Genomic DNA, 20,997 nt, shown 5'->3' on the forward strand with positions numbered 1-20,997 from the left:
ATGTGCACATGCTCCTGTCTGGGAGATACGAGCATCATGGGGTGGAGCAGAGGGAGATAGAAAAGACAGTATCTGCCAGCCTCCCAGCAGTCGGCTCCTAGATACGGGTATAATTACAAGCCTAACCCTCTGGCCAACATTTTAAGACAGTGGTTGGCAAACTGCAGCTGGTGAGCCACATGCAGCTCTTTGACCCCTTGAGTGTGGCTCTTCCACAAAATACCACGTGCGGGCGCACATGTACAGTGCGATTGAAACTTTGTGGCCCATGTGTAGAAGTCGGTATTTTGTGGAAGAGCCACACTCAAGGGGCCAAAGAGCCGCATGTGGCTAGCGAGCCGCAGTTTGCCGACCACTGTTTTAATATTAAGCAAATAGACCTCTTTCACAGAAAGACTGAGGTTTGCTGTCTCTCTACTTGGCCTTTGGGGTTAGCCATGGAGAGTCTGTGTGAACCCTTTAAGAACTGTCTATTAGTTCCTGATAGCCGGATGGGTCTTGTGGATGCAAGCCTCATTGGCTTTCAAACCTGGATGTTCTGGGTGCCATCTCTCATGTGAAAGTCTTACAAATTAGGGCCAGATGGGGAGTCTAAATCCTTCACTCCTCAGGGAGAAACGGGGAACTGTGAGTTTCCTCCCAGTTGTGTGTTGCCCCTCCAGGAGTGGGCTTTTGGGCAAGATTGTTTCTCAGTCTCTCCACCCCTGTTACTGGACTAAGGAGATTCATTTGCCTGCATGCATCAAAGCCCAATAAGACTTGAATAGGAGTTTGCAGCAAAGAAAGTAAAGGTTTATTTAAGGAAATGGTACCAATCCCAGAGGCACAGGTGAGCTAGTGCCTATAACCTACCTCTCCCGTGGCCCACATAGGGACAGAGTATATGCAGGAAAGATTACTAATTATTGGGACCCAGGGAGTTTGGGTCCTGGGCCAGAGTAGGGAGTGGTTGATTATTGTATCAGGTTCTGTTATCAGCCATGAAGATGTGGTCAGTAGCGTCTTCTGCTTTCTTGGGCCTGGGCCAGAAACACAGCTGAGGTTGGCATGTTACCTTTAGTTCCACCAAAACTCTGCTCCCTCGATCAACAAACCTGAGGCTTTTTCTTAAGACAGTTTGGAGTTGACCAGAACCTGATGTCCTGGGTCGCAAACAATGAAAATACATCCTGCATATCAGATATTTACATTACGATTCATAACAGTAGCAAAATTACAGTTATGAAGTAGCAACGAAAATAATTTTATGGTTGGGGGTCACCACAACATGAGGGACTGTATTAAAGGGTCGTGGCATTAGGAAGGTTGAGAACCACTAGGGCTTCAAAGGTGGAAGGAAACAGAAAGGGAGGGGGAGTGAGCCATGGTGTCTCGGGATGGACAAGGCCAGTCTGAATCAAGGAGACAGGAGAAAGGGTGGGTTGCAGAAATGGGGTTTCTGCATGGTTACACCCCCTTGGATGTGGGGTTTTCTCACTCGCCTGTTGTGTAGGGATCGCTCAGCCTGTTTCTGGATTTCGTTCAGAGGGGGTTGTTTTGTCAGTTGTGGATTTAGTGTGTCTGGGGGAAGAAGTAGGTTCAAGAGCCTCCTATTGTTGCCATCTTGAACTTAAAAATTCCCAGGACTTACTTTTCTGGTTGATTTTCTAGACTTCAGAAAGTGAGGGAGAAAATGGTAGTAATGCATGCTAAATTCAGATGTGCACCATTCTGTGGCAGTTTCATTTGTGAACAGCACAAAAATTTGAAGAAATACCCATCCAGTATCCAAAAACTACGTGATTCAACAAAGAAGTTGCTCACATCATTGACAAATGAGTGCAATTCCTATGCATCTGTTATTTTCCTTGCATCTTCCTGCTTAATGTAAGTGAATGTACCAACTCACGTTCATGCCGAAACTCCTCTCATCCATCAGTTGCAACCACAGATGGGCTACTTATTCAAGAGTTCAGCAAAAAGTCAACAAAAGCATTTTGTGAAAATCAATTGGCTATAAAGAATTTATGATAAAGAGTATTTGATATTTTAGTATTATTTAGAAATTGTGCTGTGCATCTTTTAGATCAGGTTGGCCTCTTTTTTTGTTTTGTTTCTTAAAGGGCTAGATAGTAAATATTTTTCCCCAGCCATTGTAGCAGGAGAGCAACCATAGGTGATGTGTAAATGAATGGGCAAGGCTGTGTTATAATAAAATTATATTTACAGAACTAGGTAAAATTGTGTTTACAAAACCCCAGTGCCCTAGTTTTTATCAGTAACATTTATAATAAACTTCAGTATAGATACCTATTTTTTTTTTCCAGCAAGCCAGTTTTTGAAACTTTATCAACGAACCATTTAGTCCTCATTTTAAAGGCCTCCCCAGTGGCCCATCATCTAAAAAACAGCCGTCAGGCATTTTTCAGGAGCACACACAGTGCTCTGTGCTCCGGCCCCTGCCTGCTCTCCACCGCGTTCACTCACACTTGCCTTGGCCACACCATGCTCATCACAGTCCCCTAAACACATCAGGCTCTTACATGCCTCTGGGTGTTTTAGTCTCTGCCCCCTCGGTGCAGCCTGCTCTTCCTGCCTCCTGGAGAACCTTGCTCACCTGACACAGGTCACATGCTCCTCTGTGACTTTCCCCAGAGCACTCTCTCCTCTCACTTACGGAGTGCATTTAGCACTTCGCGCACTGGACCCCGCTCACATGGGCGCCTCATGCCCCAGTGCCCTGCATCCTGTCACCCACGGGCACCACTGACCTCCCCCAGTGAATATCCAATCAAGGCAGCTTGTCAAGGATCTTAGGTTTTAATAATCATAATAAGTTGTACTGTGTGTTGAATACTTTGTATTCCTTCCTTTGCAAGTGCTTTTCATACATTTACTCCTGTAATCCTCACCACAACTGCATGAGGTAGATACTGTAATCCCCACTTTACAAATGAGGAAAGCGAGGCTTGGAGTGGCTAAGAAACCTGTGTGGTAGAACCAGGATTCAAACCCTAGAGTAGTTAGCAATATGGTTACAAAGGAATAGACGTTCATTCTCTGGTCAGCCACGTGAGAGAAAGGCTACCCTAACTTGGGAAGCTGGGGGACAGCTTCATGGAAGGGTGGACTGGGGCGCGATGGAACTTTCCTGCAGGGAGAAGAATGCCATGCAGAAGTGAGAGCATAACCAGAGGTGGCAGGACAGGCAGGAATGGTCAGGCTTGGCAGGGTCCCTTGAAGTGGTGTCGCGTGGGATGGATTGAGCTGGTGATGACGTTGGAGCTCAGACTCGCAGCTGCCACCTGCCCCGCCTCACTTCCTCTGACAGTCCGTACCCCTCTCAGTGCTTCCGGGTCCAGAACCATCCTGGTGGGCGTTGGGACTGGGGGAAATCACACCGTGCATTCCCTGCCCCAATCCAACCTCCGTCTGCTGATGAAATCGAGTTAATGTGTGCATTTGATGGGCCAGGAGAGGAAGGTGCGGCGGGGCATTCGGGGTACACGAGAATGCTAAGAGCATGAGGTGGCGAACTGTTTGCAGAAGAGCGTTGGGCCTCTCGGGAAGGCTAGCGCCTCGGACCCCGCACCCCACTGCTCGTGAAAGTCATGGGACCGGGTGCTCGCCAGGCCTGCAGTAATGTATGCTGCCTGTTCCGGCTGCAGCATCGCGCAGTCACCTTTCCGTCATGTTGTGGGTGCAGCTGATCAAACTTTAAAACCCACCTGTTGGGACAGCAGCTACGTTGCCTGAAGGGTCTTTTGTTTCAACTGTCCTCAGAGCAGAGTTCATCTCTGCGGATTGCATTTAAGCTCCTGGTGCCTCATTTAAATAATTTCTAAGAACAAAATTCCAGTGAGTGTGGATCCTGCAGCGCCGTTGCCGGAAGAGGTGGTGGGGGGCGGGGGAGAATTTGGAGTGTTCGCCATTAAAGCAGCTCTGCTCCATTTGGGGAAATTTGACTGGCAGTGGGCATCTCACCCTGGTTTGCTGAAGCCGAGTTTCTGGTAGATGTCAGAGCCTCACTCCAGGAGCCTGAAGAAAAACATGCATCTACTCAGCTTCTTCATGACCGTCAGTCCCTAAACCCAGAGTCACAGTGTGAGGGTGGGTTAAATGATACTAAGCTCTTATTGTTTTAGTCAAATGATGGCTGATGGCTGTGGGATGGGAGGTGGGGCCGGTGGGATGGTGCCTGGGGCGGAGGGAGGCAGCAGAGCGCTGGGTCCCGGCTGGTGCCACTCGCTCCACATGTGCTTGTCGCAGGGACCAGAAGTGAGGCGCCTCGCTGAGGAGCCCCAGGTGCCTCTGCTCTCGGGCGGCTTTGGGTCTAGGAGAGGTTTGTGAGAAGGTGTTGGATCATCAGAACTGTTAAATCTATGCAAGTGCCCAATGGCAGAGCATAGACCTTGGAGTTAACAAAGGAGAAGGCATTTTCATAACAAGCGTGTTGTAATCCCTGAGGACTACAACTGCTCAGCTATGGGCACCTGCGCTGGGGAGACACTTGTGCTGAAGGTGAGAACATGTGGAAAGACTGAGGTGGTGGCTCTCAGCCGCGGCTGCACGCTGGCATCACCCACAGTTAAATACAGCGGTGCCTGGGCCCCAGGGCTCTGGTGGACCGGACCTGGGGTAGAGGCTGGGCTTGAGGTTTTCTAAAAGCTCCCCAGGGGACTCCAATGTGCTGCCAAGGTCAAGGTTGAGAACCAACAGGCTGCAGAGGGAAGCCTCTGAGTGGTTTGGGCCTGGGACGATCGGTTAGGTTAGTCTGGGGAAGTTTCCTGCTGGACATTTTATCAGGAGACAGGAGTGTGGTTTGACCAAAGAAGCATGGAAGGGCAGGAGCACAGAGGTGGCCGTGTATCATGCATCAGGGCGAGCCCGGCCAGGGTAGAACCCCAGGGGCACCAGGGCTTCGCCTTTGTATCTCTCTCCTGGGCCCTGGCCCACAGAGGGTACACACAGCATGTTTGTGTTTAGGGTTCCAGCAGCTGTGGGTTCAGGCAGCAGGAGTGGCCCTGTGTGTGCTTGCCCCCAGGCCGGGTAGGACTAGGGGGCTCTGAGCCCGCGTGGACACCAAGTCCCAGCGAGTGGGCACAAGGGGCTCCTAGGACAGGCCCTGGCAGAAGGCGGGCTGGGCAGAGCGCTGCCCCTGCTGGCCTAGGACGGCCCTGCCTTCTTCACAGGCACTTGGCCTGGAGCGGCTCCCCGCGTGGTGGGGGTGCTCTGCCCCGTGTCCCTCCCTGGGACTGTCCGACACAGGCACCCTGTCTGCAGGTCCTGGTTGAGGCACATTGCTTCCTGATCACAGTGAGATTTGGGACACAGCAACAAATTAATTCCACGTCTACATCCCCAGCGCTGTTTCCTGTCTCGGCAAACGGTATTTTTTTCCATCTTTTTCACATTAATGTTCCATGGATGTGAGATATGGTGGGGGAAGTAATGGTGTGGATGGGATTTATTTTGTTTTCCGTTTCCATTTAATTTTGAAAAATTCACCCAGCACCCCTTAGGCCATGAAAGCATCTATTTTTAAAAAATCATTTTCGAGAAATTGTTCTCGTGGCTCTACCGGGCTGAAACACCAAGCCTTGTTCCCTGTCCCTGTGGGCTCCCGGGGGGGCCACACACAGGCTGTCCCCTTCTGCCACAGAAGCACAGTGTTCTGCGGAAGAGGTGACATCTGGTCAATCCCCGGGTAGCACAGCGGTGGTGAGGAACAGTGCTCCCCAGAGCAGCCCAGCGACAGCACTGGGGGCTGCCTGAGCCCCAGGAGCCGCCTCCCTGGGGAGGGTGAGCTGTGGGGATCGGCCAGGCTCAGGCTGGTGAGCTATCTGCTCAGAGAAGGTAGAAGGCAGGTCATACTTCTCACCGTGGCCAGTGGCTCTCCTCTGGGCCTGAGCACCTCAGGCCTGATCCTGGGGGATCCCGGCATCCAGGGGAGTGGAGGGTCTGCAGCAGCTTAATGATGACGGGCAGGCCCTTGAGGGGCCGGCTCCTGTGCGTGTGGCCTTGTCTTTTGATAAGTCAGCTGACACTCAGAGGGAATGTTTGAGCAGTGGCTCCAGAGTGGTTTTCTGGATTAGGAAGTGGCATTAAAACTGTAGCATCTTGGCACAGTTACACCATGGAGTACTATGCAGCAGTGAAAAAGAAGAATCTCTTACCCTTTGAGACAGCATGGAGGGACCTGGAGCGTATCATGCTAAGTGAAATAAACCAGTCAGAGAAAGACAAGTATCACATGATCGCACTCATATGTGGAATCTAAGTAACAAAATAAACTGATGGACGGAGTGGATCCAGAGACATGGAAGCATGGGACAGAGTGCAGAGTCTCAGAGGGAAGGCGGGGTGGGTGAGAAGTAATCAAAGACCTTGGATGCTTATATGCAGAACCCATGGACACAGACAATAGGGTGCTGGAGGCCTGGTGAGGGGTGGGGACGGGGTGGCGGGGGAAGGTGGGCTGGAGAGGCTCAATGTGGGGAAACGGGGGACACATGTAATACTTTGAATCACAAAGAATTATTTTTAAAAAGAGGAACATAAATACTGGGAAGGGGGAGGGAAATGCTACTCTAAAAAACAACTGTAGCATCTTTAAAATATCTAATCAAAACGATTGGGGGTTTCAGGGTGTGAGCCTTTGGCAGTGACTGGCAGCCCCTGGGGGCTGGCCAGGGCCTGGGTACGGGGGCCGCTCAGGAAGCCGGGCCGTGGGTCATGCGGGGCCGGCTGAGGCAGGGCCCCCAGCGGCAGGTGCTGATGGTGACCCAAGGGGCCAGGCCCCTCAGGGCCTCCTAATGCGTCAGCTTCCATTGGAGCAGGGGGGTAAGCAAGGAAAAAGTCATTTTAAAACAGTTCAGGCGGTGCTGACTGCTGTTTGTAAACTTACAGAGAAAGGAGGATGTTAGAATTAGGTCCCCAAGAAAACACAAAACAGCGTCTCTCCAGAAAAGGGGAAGGGAGGAAGGAAAGGAAGGAAACGTGTCTCATTTTGTTCAGATGGGTTTCCTCCTCACGCAGCCGGGGAGGGGAGCAGCGCTCGGACTGACTCTCCGGATGCGGCCCGGTCCTCGGTTCACTGGTGGGAGCGGTGGTGCCGGCCTGGGAGTGGGCCCTGCAGACGCTGCCCCCTCTTGTGTTTGATACTCTTTGGCCCGAAGCGCGCTTTCCAGAGAGTCTTGCGGACAGTGTCCTGACCTTTCGTTCTGAAAAACCATGGCAGCCCGGGGAGCTTTGCGTTTTGCTGAGGTTCTAACTGCGCTGAGTCACAGCCCCGGGTGCCCATGTCTTTGCACCAACAGCGCACACTGTTCTCGTTTGTGAACCGGCTCCCCTGGCTGTCCCGCTGGCGTGTGATCGTCGCCCCCAACTCCTGGGCTGGGCCAGTGAGGCTGGGGCGGCCTTTGTGACTGACACTCCCCCCGGGAGGATAGGGTTTCTCAGGCGTAGACATTACCTGGACCTCTGGCATCCCATTTTGACAGTGATTAGAAAAGACGGTCCAATTTCTTGACGGTCTCAGATCCATCTCTCTTCTTCCTCCAGGGAACATGCCCTTTCTCCAAATCACCGAGTGAAAGCCGCTGCTCCTCGCCCAGTCCCCTGTCCCGCTCACCCTGCACCCACCGCCCGTGCGTTGTCCTGAGACGCCACTGGCTCCCTATTGCTTATGAGTTCTGTCCCGGTGCCTCGAAGTCCCGGCTCCCCTGTGACATGCCACATGCTCCCCCGGAGCCCCCCTCGGGAAGGCTCAGATGCGTGGTATCCTTCTGAGTCCTGCTCCCAAGTCCCAGAAATAGATTCAGAGGTGGATTTAGAAGCCAGTTTCGCCTGCTGCGTGTCCCCTTCTGCCGGGGCCTTTCGGGGCCCTGCTGCACCCCTGACTGCGTCACGCGGCCCAGCTGGTCCGGATTGTCCCACTCCCCTTGTCACCGGGCAGCCTCAGCACCTTCTCCTCCTCACTCCTCCTTCCTGTGCCGTATGCGGTGCCAGGTGGGTGACTGACGTTCAGACTGAAGGAGGGCTTCTGACCTTACTCACACTTCCGTTACCTGCTCCATCTTACGAGTTAATCGCTGGGCAGGTAACAGTCCTGGACGAGCTGCCCGGGAGGAATAGTTCACCCTCTGAGCCCGGCTAGTCTTATTCCGCCCAGTATGGGATACGCAGACATATGAAAACGAAGAAGAGCACAGAGGCATGGGGTAGACCCCATCTCAAAGGCTGGTGAAAAGAAGAGATGGTGAGGCATTTTAACCAAAGAAGTTTCCAGATTTTTTGCCAAATGAGATATTTCAGGGTGAGACCAAAAACAGAGCAAAGAATGACTCCAGATGAGGGGCAGGGCCCTGGCCACACCTTCCTGACCTCCAGGGACTCGGCAGCGGGCAGGGGTGGGTATCGTGGGCGCTGACAGAGGCTCTGCTGAACAGAAGGAGCAAGGAGCGGGCAGGCCTGGCTGAGGGACCTGCCTGCTGTCTGCTTAGATATGCAGAGATGATTCCAAAGTGACGCAGTGTGTCTGAAAACGACGAAGCCTAGTACAACAGTGTTTATGGCTTATGGAGTGAGTGTTTTGTGACAGGCTCTGGGCTGTTTTGAAGGCATCGGATCAATTAATCTTCACGTCAAGCCCATAAGGTAGTATTTTCCTTCTTCAACAGATGAAGAAACCGATACTCAGCCCTTACTCAGCTAGTAAACGCCTGTGTTTAGCATCAAACATCACAGCCACTGCACAGCTCCTCCCTGCAGTGCCTGTGAGCAAACACTGTCTTCCTGGAACGTGCCCCCCAAGTAGAGAGCACACCCGGCCCTTTTATAGACTGCGGGGGGAGCGCACATCTTGAAAAAGACGCCGAGGGCTCATCCCACTTCACATTCCAAGCAATTATTTCTCCAATACGTTACTATGGAAATTGTCGAGCTTCCAGGCAAAGTTGAAAAGACTTATAGCAAACACCCAGTGCCCACCGCCTAGAGTCTGCCTTCAACATTTTATTGTATTTGAACTCCACATGTCTCTCCAAATATACATTGCTCTGTGCAGCCATTAGGACATCTTACTTTTCAAAATAAATTGCATGTGTCCGTTCTCTTCCCCAGATAGTTTAGCATGCACATCAGAGTGGAGTTTTATATTTGCTTGTATTTTTTATGGAATTAACATATAAAGAAATGTGCATATTGTAAGTGTACCTTTGCATGAGCTTTGACAAATGCGCACACCTGTGCCACCCAACCTCCAAGAAGGCGTGGAGCCTCACTGCGGCTCCAGAAAAGGTCCTCACTTTTCTTCCCAATCGACCTCTGGCCCTTAATCCGCAGAAGTAACCACTGAGATGGTTTTTTCCACCTTAGATTAGTTTTGCCAGGTCTAGAGCTTCATTTAAATACAGTTACTCAATATGTACTGATTTTGAAGGGCTTCTCACGGCCAGTGTAGTGTTTTTGGGTCTTATCCAGGTGTGGGGCTCTAGCCATCTGTTACTCTTTAGTGCTGAGTAGAATTTTATCGCATGGATATACCGCCGTTTGTGTACCCATTCTCTTGTTGGTCAACACCTGCATTGGTTACAATTCTGAATTGGTTTGTGTGTTTCCTTAATTTTGAATTTTGACGGTTCTTTATATATTCTGGAGAAAAGTCTTTTATCAGATATGTGCAGATATTTTCTCCCGGTCTGTGGCTTGTCACTTCATTCTCTTAACAGTGTCTCCCAAAGTGCAAAAGTTATATGAAGTCCAGTTTATCAGTGTTATACCGCTTATTCCTTGGATGTTGCGTCTAAGAAATCTTTGATAATCCAAGATCACAAAAACGTGCTCCATGTTTTCTTTCATGGAGCTGTAGTTTCACCTCTTACATTTAGGTCCATAATTCATTTTGAGTTAGTTTTTGTATATGGAGCGAGGTGTGGAATGAAAGGTTCTTTGGGGGTGGGGATAATTTGGATAGCCAGTTGTTCCAGCTTCTAAGGAAAGACTGTCCTTCCTCCACTGAATTGGCTTTTTGCCTTCGTCCAAAAAACAATTGACCATATCCGTGCGGTCCTATTGCTGGACTCAGTGTTCTGTTTTACTGACCTACTTGTGTGTCGCAGTGCTGTTGTAATTACTGTAGTTTTATAAGTCCTGAAATCAGGTGCTTAAATCCTCAAACTTTGTTCTTTTTAAATATGTTTTGGCTATTCTAGTTCTTTTATTTTTATATGAATTTTAGAATCAACTTGCCCGTTTTTCTCTTACTGGTTTCTAATTTAACTCCATGTGGTCAGACAACATACTTTGTGTGATTTGAACCCATTTAAATTTATTGAGACTTACTTTGTGGCCAGATTAAAGTCTGTCTGAGCAACAGTTCAAGTTCATTTGAAATGAGTGTGTATGTTGCTGTTGTGAGTAGTGTTCATAAATGCCGCGGAGGTTGTGGAGGTTGATTGCATTCTTCATATCTGCTGTTTTTATTACCTTTTTTTCTAGTTTTATTAAGTGCTGAAACGGCAGTGGTAGGATCCTCAGAGTGATTGTGGGCTTCTCTATTTCTCCCTTTAATTCTATCAGTTTTGTTTCACGTGTGGTGAGCTCTGCTGCTAAGTAATATACATTCATGATTATTACACTGAGTTGACCCTTTCCTATCATTATGGAAAGCTCTCTTTATATCAGGTGATACTCTGCCTTATGATCTGTTTTATTTAATATTAATATAGCCACTCCAACCTTCCTAGGTGTATTTGTTTGTGTGATGTATCTTTTTCTACCCATTTACTTGCAATCTGTATGTCTAATTAAGGTACGTTTCTCATGGGCAGTATGTAGTTGGGTTTTGATTTTCTTTCTGAGTTCTGACGGTCACTGTGTCTTAACTGGAATGTTTAATGTCCACTTTCAAAAGCTCCACCATGCTTCTCAGTCTCCCACGAAGCCGCATCCTCCATCAGCCTGATTCCTTTCCTCGCAGCCACTATCTGGGGGCTGAGGGTGACACATCACGTAGGGCTCTCCCCCAACTTCAGTCACTCCATGTTCAGGCACTCCCTGACCTGCTCATACTTAATATTTTTCTTTAGAAGCAGTCAGTTTTAAAACTTTATATCACCACAGTAATCACTACCGTAAAATGGAATACTAGCATAATGGAAGGTAACAATAAATATAGATATAATAGGAAAAAATACACAATTTTGTAAAATTCTAGGCAGCCACTGCTGTTGGCTGAAGGCTCTGAGACTGAGCCCCTCTCTTTTTTAAAAAAATATATTTTATTGATTTTTTATAGAGAGGAAGGGAGAGGGATAGAGAGAAACATCGATCAACTGCCTCCTGCACACCCCCCACTGGGGATGTGCCCGAAACCAAGGTACATGCCTTTGACCGGAATCGAACCCGGGACCCTTGAGTCCTCAGGCCGACACTCTATCCACTGAGCCAAACCGGTTAGGGCTGAGCTGCTCTCTTTGGAAAGAAATAGGTGGTAAAGACACACCAGCCCCCATCTGAGGCTCAAAAGGCTTGGTAAGACGTGGAAAGGCAAATGATGTGAATACATTCAAGGTCGCTTAGTGTCAAGGTTTGGAATGCCCCAAGCTGACCTTTAACCCTTGGCATCCCACCCTTTGAGAAGTGCTCTCTCTGGCACTTCTGAGCCAGCTTCCTGCGCGTCTCTCTCTCATTCTCTGTCACGTCCCTGTGCCTGGAGCATTGCCTCACACATAGTTACTCTCAACACACTCATTGCGACGGGTCTTGTCTTTTGTCCCCTGTTAGACAGTAAATCCCCTGAGAGCACGGTCTAGCTTCTACCCATCTTTGTCTCACAGGCCCAGGAAATATTTTTTAGTTGAGTTAGAAGATGAGGTACCGTTTAGAGATGCCCTCCCTCTCTTGGGGGTGATAGTTCACGAAATGTAAACATGGATTCTACTGAACAGCATTTTGAGAACCCGTGTACACCCCTGTCCTCTCATTATTGCTAATTTTTCCTTTGTGCTGTCACTGCCTCTGCAGCTTTCAAGAGCCCTGATTTGTTAAGGGAAGCCCTGCTGATTGCTTCTGTCTTATGCAGCCCTGGTGTCATTCGGTGGTTTATTGAGTCTCTGTTGCCTGCTAGTGTAACAGGAAAGTGTTAGATCCTTGCAATCCCCTCGTTCTCTTGACAGAATCCAGCAGGCATATGAGTTTACACAGACAAGTGTTGAGCAAAAGTGCTCTCAGTCATTGTCAGGTCTTTAAGAACAAACTTTAAGGAAAATGAAATTTCGTTCTGAAGCTATTTATATGCTTCTCTGTCACAGAGCAGCAAGGGGACACACGCTAGAGGAATAACAGCATAAAAGTGAGAAACACAAATGCACTGCTGATGTGGGAAGTGCTCACAGAGCTCCCCCCATATGTGGGATGTCTGCTCCAAAGGAAGATTCCGGAAACTAAAATCAGTCCTGGTGTAGCAAGTAGTATAAACACCACTGAATCCAGTTCTCCACAGACAGGAACTCCTATGAAAGAGAAAGAAAGCAAAGGGAACCAGCATGAGCTGGGCACCCACGGGGGCCAGGCATTCGTTCTCAAAGCCAGGCCGCTGGACGGCAGCCCCAGGCTCACGGGGAGCTTGTTAGAAACACAGACTCAGCCCTGACCCAGACCCACTCTAACGGAACTGAAGGGCGGCGCCCAGCAGTGTGGTTTCACCCGCCCTCCAGGGTCTTTCCCTGGTAAGACGAGGGAGCGCGGGGGTGCCTGGCCTGGGCGTTCTGCAGACACTATTCCAGTTGATCCTCTTGAATCCAAACGAGTAGGTATTGGTCCCCATTTACCCACAGGGAACCTGAGACTCAGTGAAACTCATGTGTCCCAGGTTTACCCAACCAGAAGTGGAGACAGCAAAAGATCTGTTGGCAATTTATGATTTTGCACTTGAATCGGGGCTTCTCAAACTGTAAGATGTAGTCATATTACCTGAAGATTAAATGTTAGATTCCGATTCAGTGAGTCTGGAGTGAGCCTGAGAGCCAGTATTAACTGGCAGGGAAGTCTGGGTAGCGAGGCCTCACCTGTTGCAGCCTGGGCCTCACCTGGGGACTGGTAAGCCTCCAAGTCCTGGCAAATCAGAAACCCTGGGGGTGGGGCCCAGTGGCCTGTTTAACAAACCCTTCAGGTGATTCTAATTCTTGCTGAAGTCTGAGAACCACTCTCCTATTTCCATATTACAAAACTCAGTATTTGCAGGTCTGAAGCCAAGTGGTGCTTATATTTAGGCATGTGAAAGCCATTAAAAGAGAAACTGGACAAGGGAAAAAACATTTACACCTGAATGGTAGCTTGCCTTAAGTGTTTTCCCATGAGATAAGGACACAGGAAGGTTCTCTGGGGCTGCACACTGAGAGGCCTCTGTACAGCTCCCCCAGATGCAGATGGAGGCCAGTGGGCCCAGCACTGAGTGGGAGGCGTCTTGACCAAGGGACACCGTGGTCTCTGGACGCGCTGGATCTGGTGTTGCACACACAGGAGAGGAGGCTGAAATGTTTCCAAGAAAATATATAACACTTGAAACCTGTAAATTTTATTAACCAACGTTACTCATATAATTTCAATTAAAATTTTTTTTAAAAGGAAAAAATATCTAATAGTGGAGGAACTATAGCTACACTTATTTAGAGCAAAGTACTAAAAACAGCTTGGGATTTTTCTTTTTAATCTTGTGTAGTCTTAAAAATTCAGATGCATCTTTATTTATATCAAACTAACGTGTGTTGCTTTGATATAAGTAACATTTTAAATTATCATCCAGGTAAAAGGGGAGAGTTGGTGTTGCATTGAGTCTTTAGGCTCATGAAATTAGCTCAAGTGGAGAGACCTGACACCGAATGTCGGGATGGCTTCCATGGCACCGGCCTGCCCGTGGCCTGAGGAGCTGAGGACGGGGATCCTGAATGTTGTAAGCGGTGTTGTGTTCCCCTGTTTGGGAAACAGGAGGGTGTGTTTGCTGCTTGGCTGGGGTTTTGAGTAGTGTATTTTCAAGTGGTTTTTGATAACAGAGTAGACGGGAAAGGTCTTTGATTTATGCATCAGATATTTTTGCCATCTGAGGAAATACTCATTAAAGTAGTTCCAGTAAAGAAAGATGATGAAAGAAATTCTGCATTGTACCCCTCACACTGTCATTTTCATTACATGTAAATGAAGGGAGGGTCTCCAGGGACTCGTTTCCGTGGCTCGCTCTCTCATCCAGCCTTCAAACGCCACCTCGTCCCTGAAGTCAGGTCACATACATGAAAGCATTCATTTCTGTCATGAAGTTGTTGATCAAGAATGTTCCATCTTAAGAAAAATGATTGCTTAATAAATCCATTTTGTAAGCTATGCTGATTATTTAAGAGAATAGTATTTTTCTTCATCTAAACCAAGTTTTTATTCCTTTTCATAATATTGGGGGGTGGGGGAGACACAAAACTACCAAACAACATAAGGCCTGAGTTAGAAAATTTTCATCAGAATTTTCTTCCATCAAAGCCAGAACTCTTCTGTATAATCAAGAATTGCAGCCCTAGCTGGTTTGGCTCAGTGGATAGAGCGTTAGTCCATGGACTAAAGGGTCCCAGATTTGATTCTGGTCAAGGGCATGTACCTTGGTTACAGGTTTCCCGGCCCTGATAGGGGTGGGTGCATGCAGGAGGCAAACAATCGATATGTCTATCTCACATCAATGTTTCTCTCTATCTCTCCCTCTCCCTTCCTTTCCCTTCTAATCTCTTTAAAAACAATGGAAAAATATCCTAGGGTGAGGATTAACAAAACAAACAAAGAAAAGAATTGAGAGTGGATTGGATTGGGGGCACTGCTGAGTTCGGATGAGCTGATGGCAGCCTGCATTCTGACAGTGGAGAGATGTGAAGTGGGGATCCCAGATGTATTTAGAAAGGACTTTTACAGGAATTGATGATGGACTTGGATGTGGGGATGAGAGAAAAGGAAGCATCAAGAATGCCCCCAGGCTCACATACCAGGGTATCTGGTGCTTTTAACTGTGACTGATAAGATAACTCTTATCACTTTGTCATTCAGTTATGATAAAAGCAGACATTTCTATCAAATGCTATTCACGTTCCCAAGGTGATTCTGAAATGCATGTTAAAGGAATATCTAGTATTTGCTTGCTTGCTTATTATTGTATTGATCCTGGCTTTGACTCATTTAATTGCTAAAAGTCTCATGATTTTTTCACTTAAAAAAGATTGATTTTGACATACATTAAGAGGGATGTTTTCATATTGTTATTTTTGGAGTTTTTCTCCCTTAGGAGAGATCAGGGTTAGGGCCATAAGCTCAATCAATAAAATTATTAAAGTCAATGTATTAAGTAGTTACCTAGGCAGGTCTTCTACTTCTCCGATTGCCAGCTGCTGCCTAATTCCCTGGTCATGGTTTGAAGTGGAACATCATCTTTATGCGCAGTCCCGGGACTCCCAGGGCCCATAACATGCCATTTACCTGCACAATTCAGGCTGTTCTCAGTTCCTTTCATCTTGTTTACTTTCAAAGATTTTGAAATTATATTTCTGACTTTCAGTTTTTAGCCATCAATTCATATTCTGTTGAACATGTAATGTTTTTTAAATTTTTCACACGTTGAGAAGAGTTAGAAGTGAAAGTCAATATGTATGTACCTTCTACCTTGCTTCTATGACATATTTTGCTCTATCGTATCTGTCCATCTATCTGTCCCTTAATTCATCCATCAGTCCATCTTATTTTTTGATAGATTTCAAACTAGGTTGCAAGCATCAGGACATTTTATTCTTTGGTATTTTAGCATGCATATTATTAACTAGAGTTTAATCGTTTTTTGAGTTCTTTCCTTTTTTAGGTAAAAGTTACGTACAGTGAAATGTACAAATTTTAAGTATAGCATTCCTTGAATTTTGACAAATGTGTATACCTCTGTAATCAGACCCCGTAAGATATTAAACTTTAACGTCCCCAAAGGTTCCAGTCCTCCCTGCTTCCACTCACCCTCACAGGTAACACCGTCCTGAGTTATTTAACCATATAGTAGTTTTGCCTGTGCTAGAGCTTTATACAGTGTCTATTCTCTCGTGTTTGGCTTCGTTCACTCATCATAGTGTTTTGGGGTTTTTTTCTTTCAATTTTATTTTGTATTGGTTTCAGGTGTACACTTGGTGGTTCGACAGTCATATACTTTACATAGTGTTCGCTCAATATTTCCAGTATCCCAACTGGCACCATACATAGTTATCACAACATTATTGACTATATTCCCTATGCTTTACAAATGTGCCCATGACTGTTGTGTAACTACCAACCTTACTTCTTACTCCCTTCATCCCCATGCCTTTCATCCCCACCCCCAAACACCCTCCCCTCTGGCAGCCACCTGCTCTCTCTGTGTGTCTATGAGTCTGTTTTAATTTTATTTCTCCTGTTCATCGTTGTCATGTTTTGAGTCATCCCTGTTGCATGTATCAGTAATTTTCCCCTTTTGTTGCTGAATGAGATTCCATTGCATCAATCTACCAGTTTCTCTTTCTTGTTGATGGACTTCTGGGCTCTTTCCAGTTTGGGGCTCCTTTGGACATTAGTAGAAAAGTGTTTTGTGAGCACATGCTTTTGTTTATCTTGGGTAAATCTCAGGAGTGGACCTGAGTGCTGAGGAGTTGGGTGCTAGGGTAGGTCTATGTTTAACTTTATTAGAAACTGCCAGACCTTTTTTCATAATGGTTGTGGCACTTCATTCTCCCTCCAGTTGTTTCACGTCCTTGACAAACTTTCCTTTCAGTTTTAGACATTCTGGTAGATGTGTAGAGAAAATATAAAGTTTAAATGATTATTCTCTAAGAAGAAAGCAGTCAGATGGCCCTGAGGTCGCACACAGGCGCGCGCGCACAGAATTGAAGTGCTTTTTAGAGCCAAGCATTGTCAGGTGTTTATAAACAAAGCATGCAGCACAAGGATAGCAACACTTGTAGGAACCTGTGGTATTGTAAGTAGTTAAAGGTGTAAAGCTATGAATTTCCTTTCCAAAAACAAGCTGGAAGCTTCTAAGGACTTGCTTTGAGGGCAGCATAGGCCAAGGGCGATAGCGTTCAAATCGCAGAACTTCCCTCTATTACCAAAGTTCCCAGTATTAAAGATCCCCAGCTATTACCATACGTGGGATATTCTACGCTTCAGGAAAAATAACAAAAACACTGCGCTCCAGAGACTGGCTGACATGGGGACATTGAATTCTGATTGTTTTGCTATGCTTTAGAATTCAGGTAACAAAACCTATTGATAGCAGAGATTCAGACCTTCCCCCAAATTTGAAAACAAAAAAATATTTCAAACAGATGCCCTGCACTGACCCAGGGGATACTGTCCTCACACCCCAGTTTCACAGGTGTGGCCTGGGACTTACCTCCGGTCTCCCTGTAGAGAGAGGAGCCGGTTTTAGAGCTGGAGGAAGCTGGGTTTGAATTGGGCTCTGCGCATACTCGCTGTGCGCTCAGGCAAGTCCCTTCCTCTCTCAAAACCTGAGTTTCTCTCTGTCAGAGGAGGGATTATCCTCCCCTCCTGTGAGTGCTGTAACGGGAGGTTGGGGATGTAAAGCCGCTACACACGGCCGTCCTCTCAGAGATGGCCTCTGTCTTCCTGCCCACAGTCCTAAGGCCCATGCGGTGCCCCAGGCTGCCCATCAGGAATGCCAACTACAAAACCGCTCCTCCCCTGTTTCCTCAGTGAGCTTGACTGAGAATTACAGGGAAATAACTTCAGTGGAATTGTTCACAGCAAACAGCACCAGATGTTAGACCTTGGTCCTTGAGTTTTGGCTAAGGAAGGATTCAGAGCCAAGACTCAAATACAAGCAGAAGTGGGCCAGCTGGGCTGCAGGGACTCAGGGAGCAAGTTGCAGAGGCAAAAGAAGGGGCCTTGGAACTTGGGAGAGAGAAAGCAAAGGCGCTCACCTTAAGGGAGAACGGGGGAAAGAAAGGTGGAGATGTGCTTTGAGCAGCCAGCGCCAATGCTGGGTCCTTCATTGTAAGGGGTTCATCTGTTTCCTAAATGTGGGGTTTTAGGGGAGATCTCAGGGGAGGATGCCCAAAGAATATTCATCAGTTTTCCGGATGTCCTTTCAGGGCGTGGTCTCCACCAGTTGGTGGGCACCAGGGCAGGAGGTCATTAGTCAATGCAGCTGGTCCTGATGACAGCCAGATGGACCAGCTTCATCTGGTTTGTTGCTTTTCTGAAACAGGCCTAGATGTTATCCCTAGTTTAACCTAACCTCTCTGTGTGGCCTTGTTTCTAAGATCATTTGATGTGGGTCAGAACCTCATTTTCCCGAGGGCTTCATACTTAAGGGAGTGGTCCCGCCGGGAAGTCCTGAGAGGCTCTTCTCTGGCCCTTGTTCCTCCTCTAAGGGCCTCCCACAGGACTAGCCACAGGCCAGGGGAGGGTCCGAACTGCATGACCAGTGACATGAAAGGTCAGGGGGTCTAAACTACATGATCAAAGATATGCTAGGGGAGGAAAGGTCCCACCCTACAATGCTTGCATTCCCAGCTTTGCCCATTGCTAGGCTTTCCACCTGGGTGACCTTCTGACCTGGCCTATCATTCCTTCTCTGCTCCTGTCTGTCTAACTGCCTACTATATCAGAATCATTCATGCCAAGTTGTAAATGACTCATGGGTTTAGACTTCCAAGAAAAAAGAATTTAATTGTAAAAGAACTTTTTCGTCTAAATGAATCTTGAGCTGTTAAAGGGGGTGTATATAGGAGATGTATAAATAACCTTCCTCGGGAAGCTGGGTGTGACCAGGAAGGTCCCCGGGCTGCTCTTGCTAAGGGATCAGAGTGAGTCATGCCATGGGGTCCTGGGCTGCCGATGACTGAGACAGCCACCGGACCGCTCTACCGCTCTAGGGAAGCAAGTGAAGGTTGGGCGGCTGGGCGGTCGAGGAGTGTTTCTAGTCTCTGCTGTCTGCAGGAGAGAGCCCGTCAGTGGCAGATGAGCCAATTCGGGGGGTGATGGGGTTGGCTTGAGTGCTGTGTTCAGCTCCGAAAGTGCCAAATGCAGAATCCTAAGCGCAGGAAAACCAGAGCCTCCTCCACAGATGGACATGGTATCTCTCCTCTTCCCTCCGCTTTTTCCTCTATTCTCATCCCCACCCCTCGGGTGTGGGGGACAGGGTTCATTTTGATCCCAAAGGCAGGGTTGGGGTGTGCATACTGGGCCTTGGGCTTCCTCTGTTTCCATCTGGGCAGAACATAAAGCCCACGGTGACTCCCCGGAGCCCCACAGTGCAGTCAGTTGGCCTATGGGGGCCAATGAAGTCCAGGAGAAGGTTTTTTTGTGTGTAATCTGGGGAGCCATGGGACTTTGTTTCTAAAGGAGAGATGTACAGTGATTCAGAGAGAAAAGCTAAGTGTTTAAAGATCACTTGCTTCTGAACTACAGCTGATAAACAATTTGCAAGGCAAAAGTTGTATTCATTTGGTACAGATCAAAAAGTCACACTGTACTCAATGGCTTTGTAGCAAATGATTTCTATCTGTAAAGGAAAAACAGAGCCGCTATTCACAGAAGAAATAAAATGGTCCCATAATTAGGGGATAAATGAGTCACAGCCCTTAGTCACATTAAGATCACACACAGGCTGGCCATGCAATTGTTTCGGTGATGATGTGGAATGGGCTGTGCAGAATAATTCATAGAAATCCCCTATCTTAACATTTCGGTTTCCCATGATTATTTTTCCATGGTTCCATCCAGCTGGGACATTTTACCTGTATGTGACACACAGGGGACTTCTGGCTCTGACGGTTGGTGTTGTTAAACCACCCTAATCGTCCTTCCTAGACAGCCCTACACACGCACCTGTCTTGTTTTCCGGGTTAACGTACCCTGTTCATTAGTGGCTACAGATGTTAGCTGGTCTGAGCTACTAGCAATAGATGGATTCAGCAGGAAAGCAGCTTGATTATAAGTGATAGAGCTCAATGTGCCCCAGTAACAGAGTCTCAGTTATAAACACACGAAATGCAGAACCCCAAAGAAAGCAAATGTATTCTTTCCTGTGCTGATCACTGCATCCATCATATGACACTGATTGAGCATTAGCACGAAACCACCAGCACAGAAAAATTTGACAATGAGGAAGAACCAGGTGCTAAACTGCATCTAAAGTTCAGCTCTCCTTGTGATGAAACATTTGTAAATTGATCCTGCCTGTAACCAAGCACTTGAAGAGCTTTCTAGGAAGGCTTTTAGAAGTCCTAGGCTTACATTGGTATTATTTTTATATTACAGAAAATTTTATAATAAGTATGAATTACAAGCAGGTTATATATTAGCCTTATGAAAGTCTTACATTTTTGCTCTGGCTTTTTTTCGTTCTGCATTTCTGCAGACTGTCAGGATGAGAAGAGCTTTCTGGCGGGTCAGAGGTCCTGCTTGGGAAGTGTGGGCTCCGAGCCTCTCCTGCTCTGGGCTCAGCCTCCCATGAGTGTCTGGACGTAACAGCATTTGTAATAGTACTACTTGGTGCACAGCTTGCATCTGTTCATGTTATCTGTGCAACTTCTTGCTCTCTTGAAGTCTTCAGAGCTTTTTAATGAAATTATTTGGCTGGAAATATAGCTCATGCTGTATTTTAAATCTCTTTCTCTTGTTTTATTTACCAAACTTTCGAACAACTTTAGATTCACAAGATTCATCGAGATTCAGGAGACAATTCTCAGACAGGTGAGAATGCTTCAGTTTTACTCTTTTATACCCAGGCAGCATGTGTGGGATCAAGTCTGAACCGTACTCAGAATTGCTCAAGCTATCAGAGGGTTGCAAAGCCAGAACAGAAGCAGAATCCCTGGAAGTTTTTTGAATATCCATTCATGGCAACCTTTTCTACCCACTGCCACCCCTTCCTGGTTTTCTTTTGCTGGCGAGAGACCATCATACGGATAGACCTAGAATGGGAGAGTGGCCTGAAAGTCCAGGGGGTGC

General features: G+C 47.3%; 1 protein-coding gene across 4 annotated transcripts in view; it reads left to right on the top strand.

Annotated features, from left to right (window-relative positions):
• Positions 1-20,997, top strand: part of PDE8B (phosphodiesterase 8B) — a 193,837-nt gene that overhangs the window by 148,424 nt on the left and 24,416 nt on the right. For all 4 annotated transcript variants that reach the window (XM_070412222.1, XM_070412223.1, XM_070412220.1 and 1 more), the window contains exon 11: positions 20,697-20,739. In XM_070412222.1, coding sequence (XP_070268323.1) covers positions 20,697-20,739 — 43 coding nt within the window. The remainder of the gene's footprint in view (positions 1-20,696; positions 20,740-20,997) is intronic.

This window comes from Myotis yumanensis, unplaced genomic scaffold (genome assembly GCF_028538775.1).
Source record: "Myotis yumanensis isolate MYYU_CA2020_CCGP unplaced genomic scaffold, mMyoYum1.0.hap1 SCAF_4, whole genome shotgun sequence".
Taxonomy (NCBI): Eukaryota; Metazoa; Chordata; class Mammalia; order Chiroptera; family Vespertilionidae; genus Myotis; species Myotis yumanensis.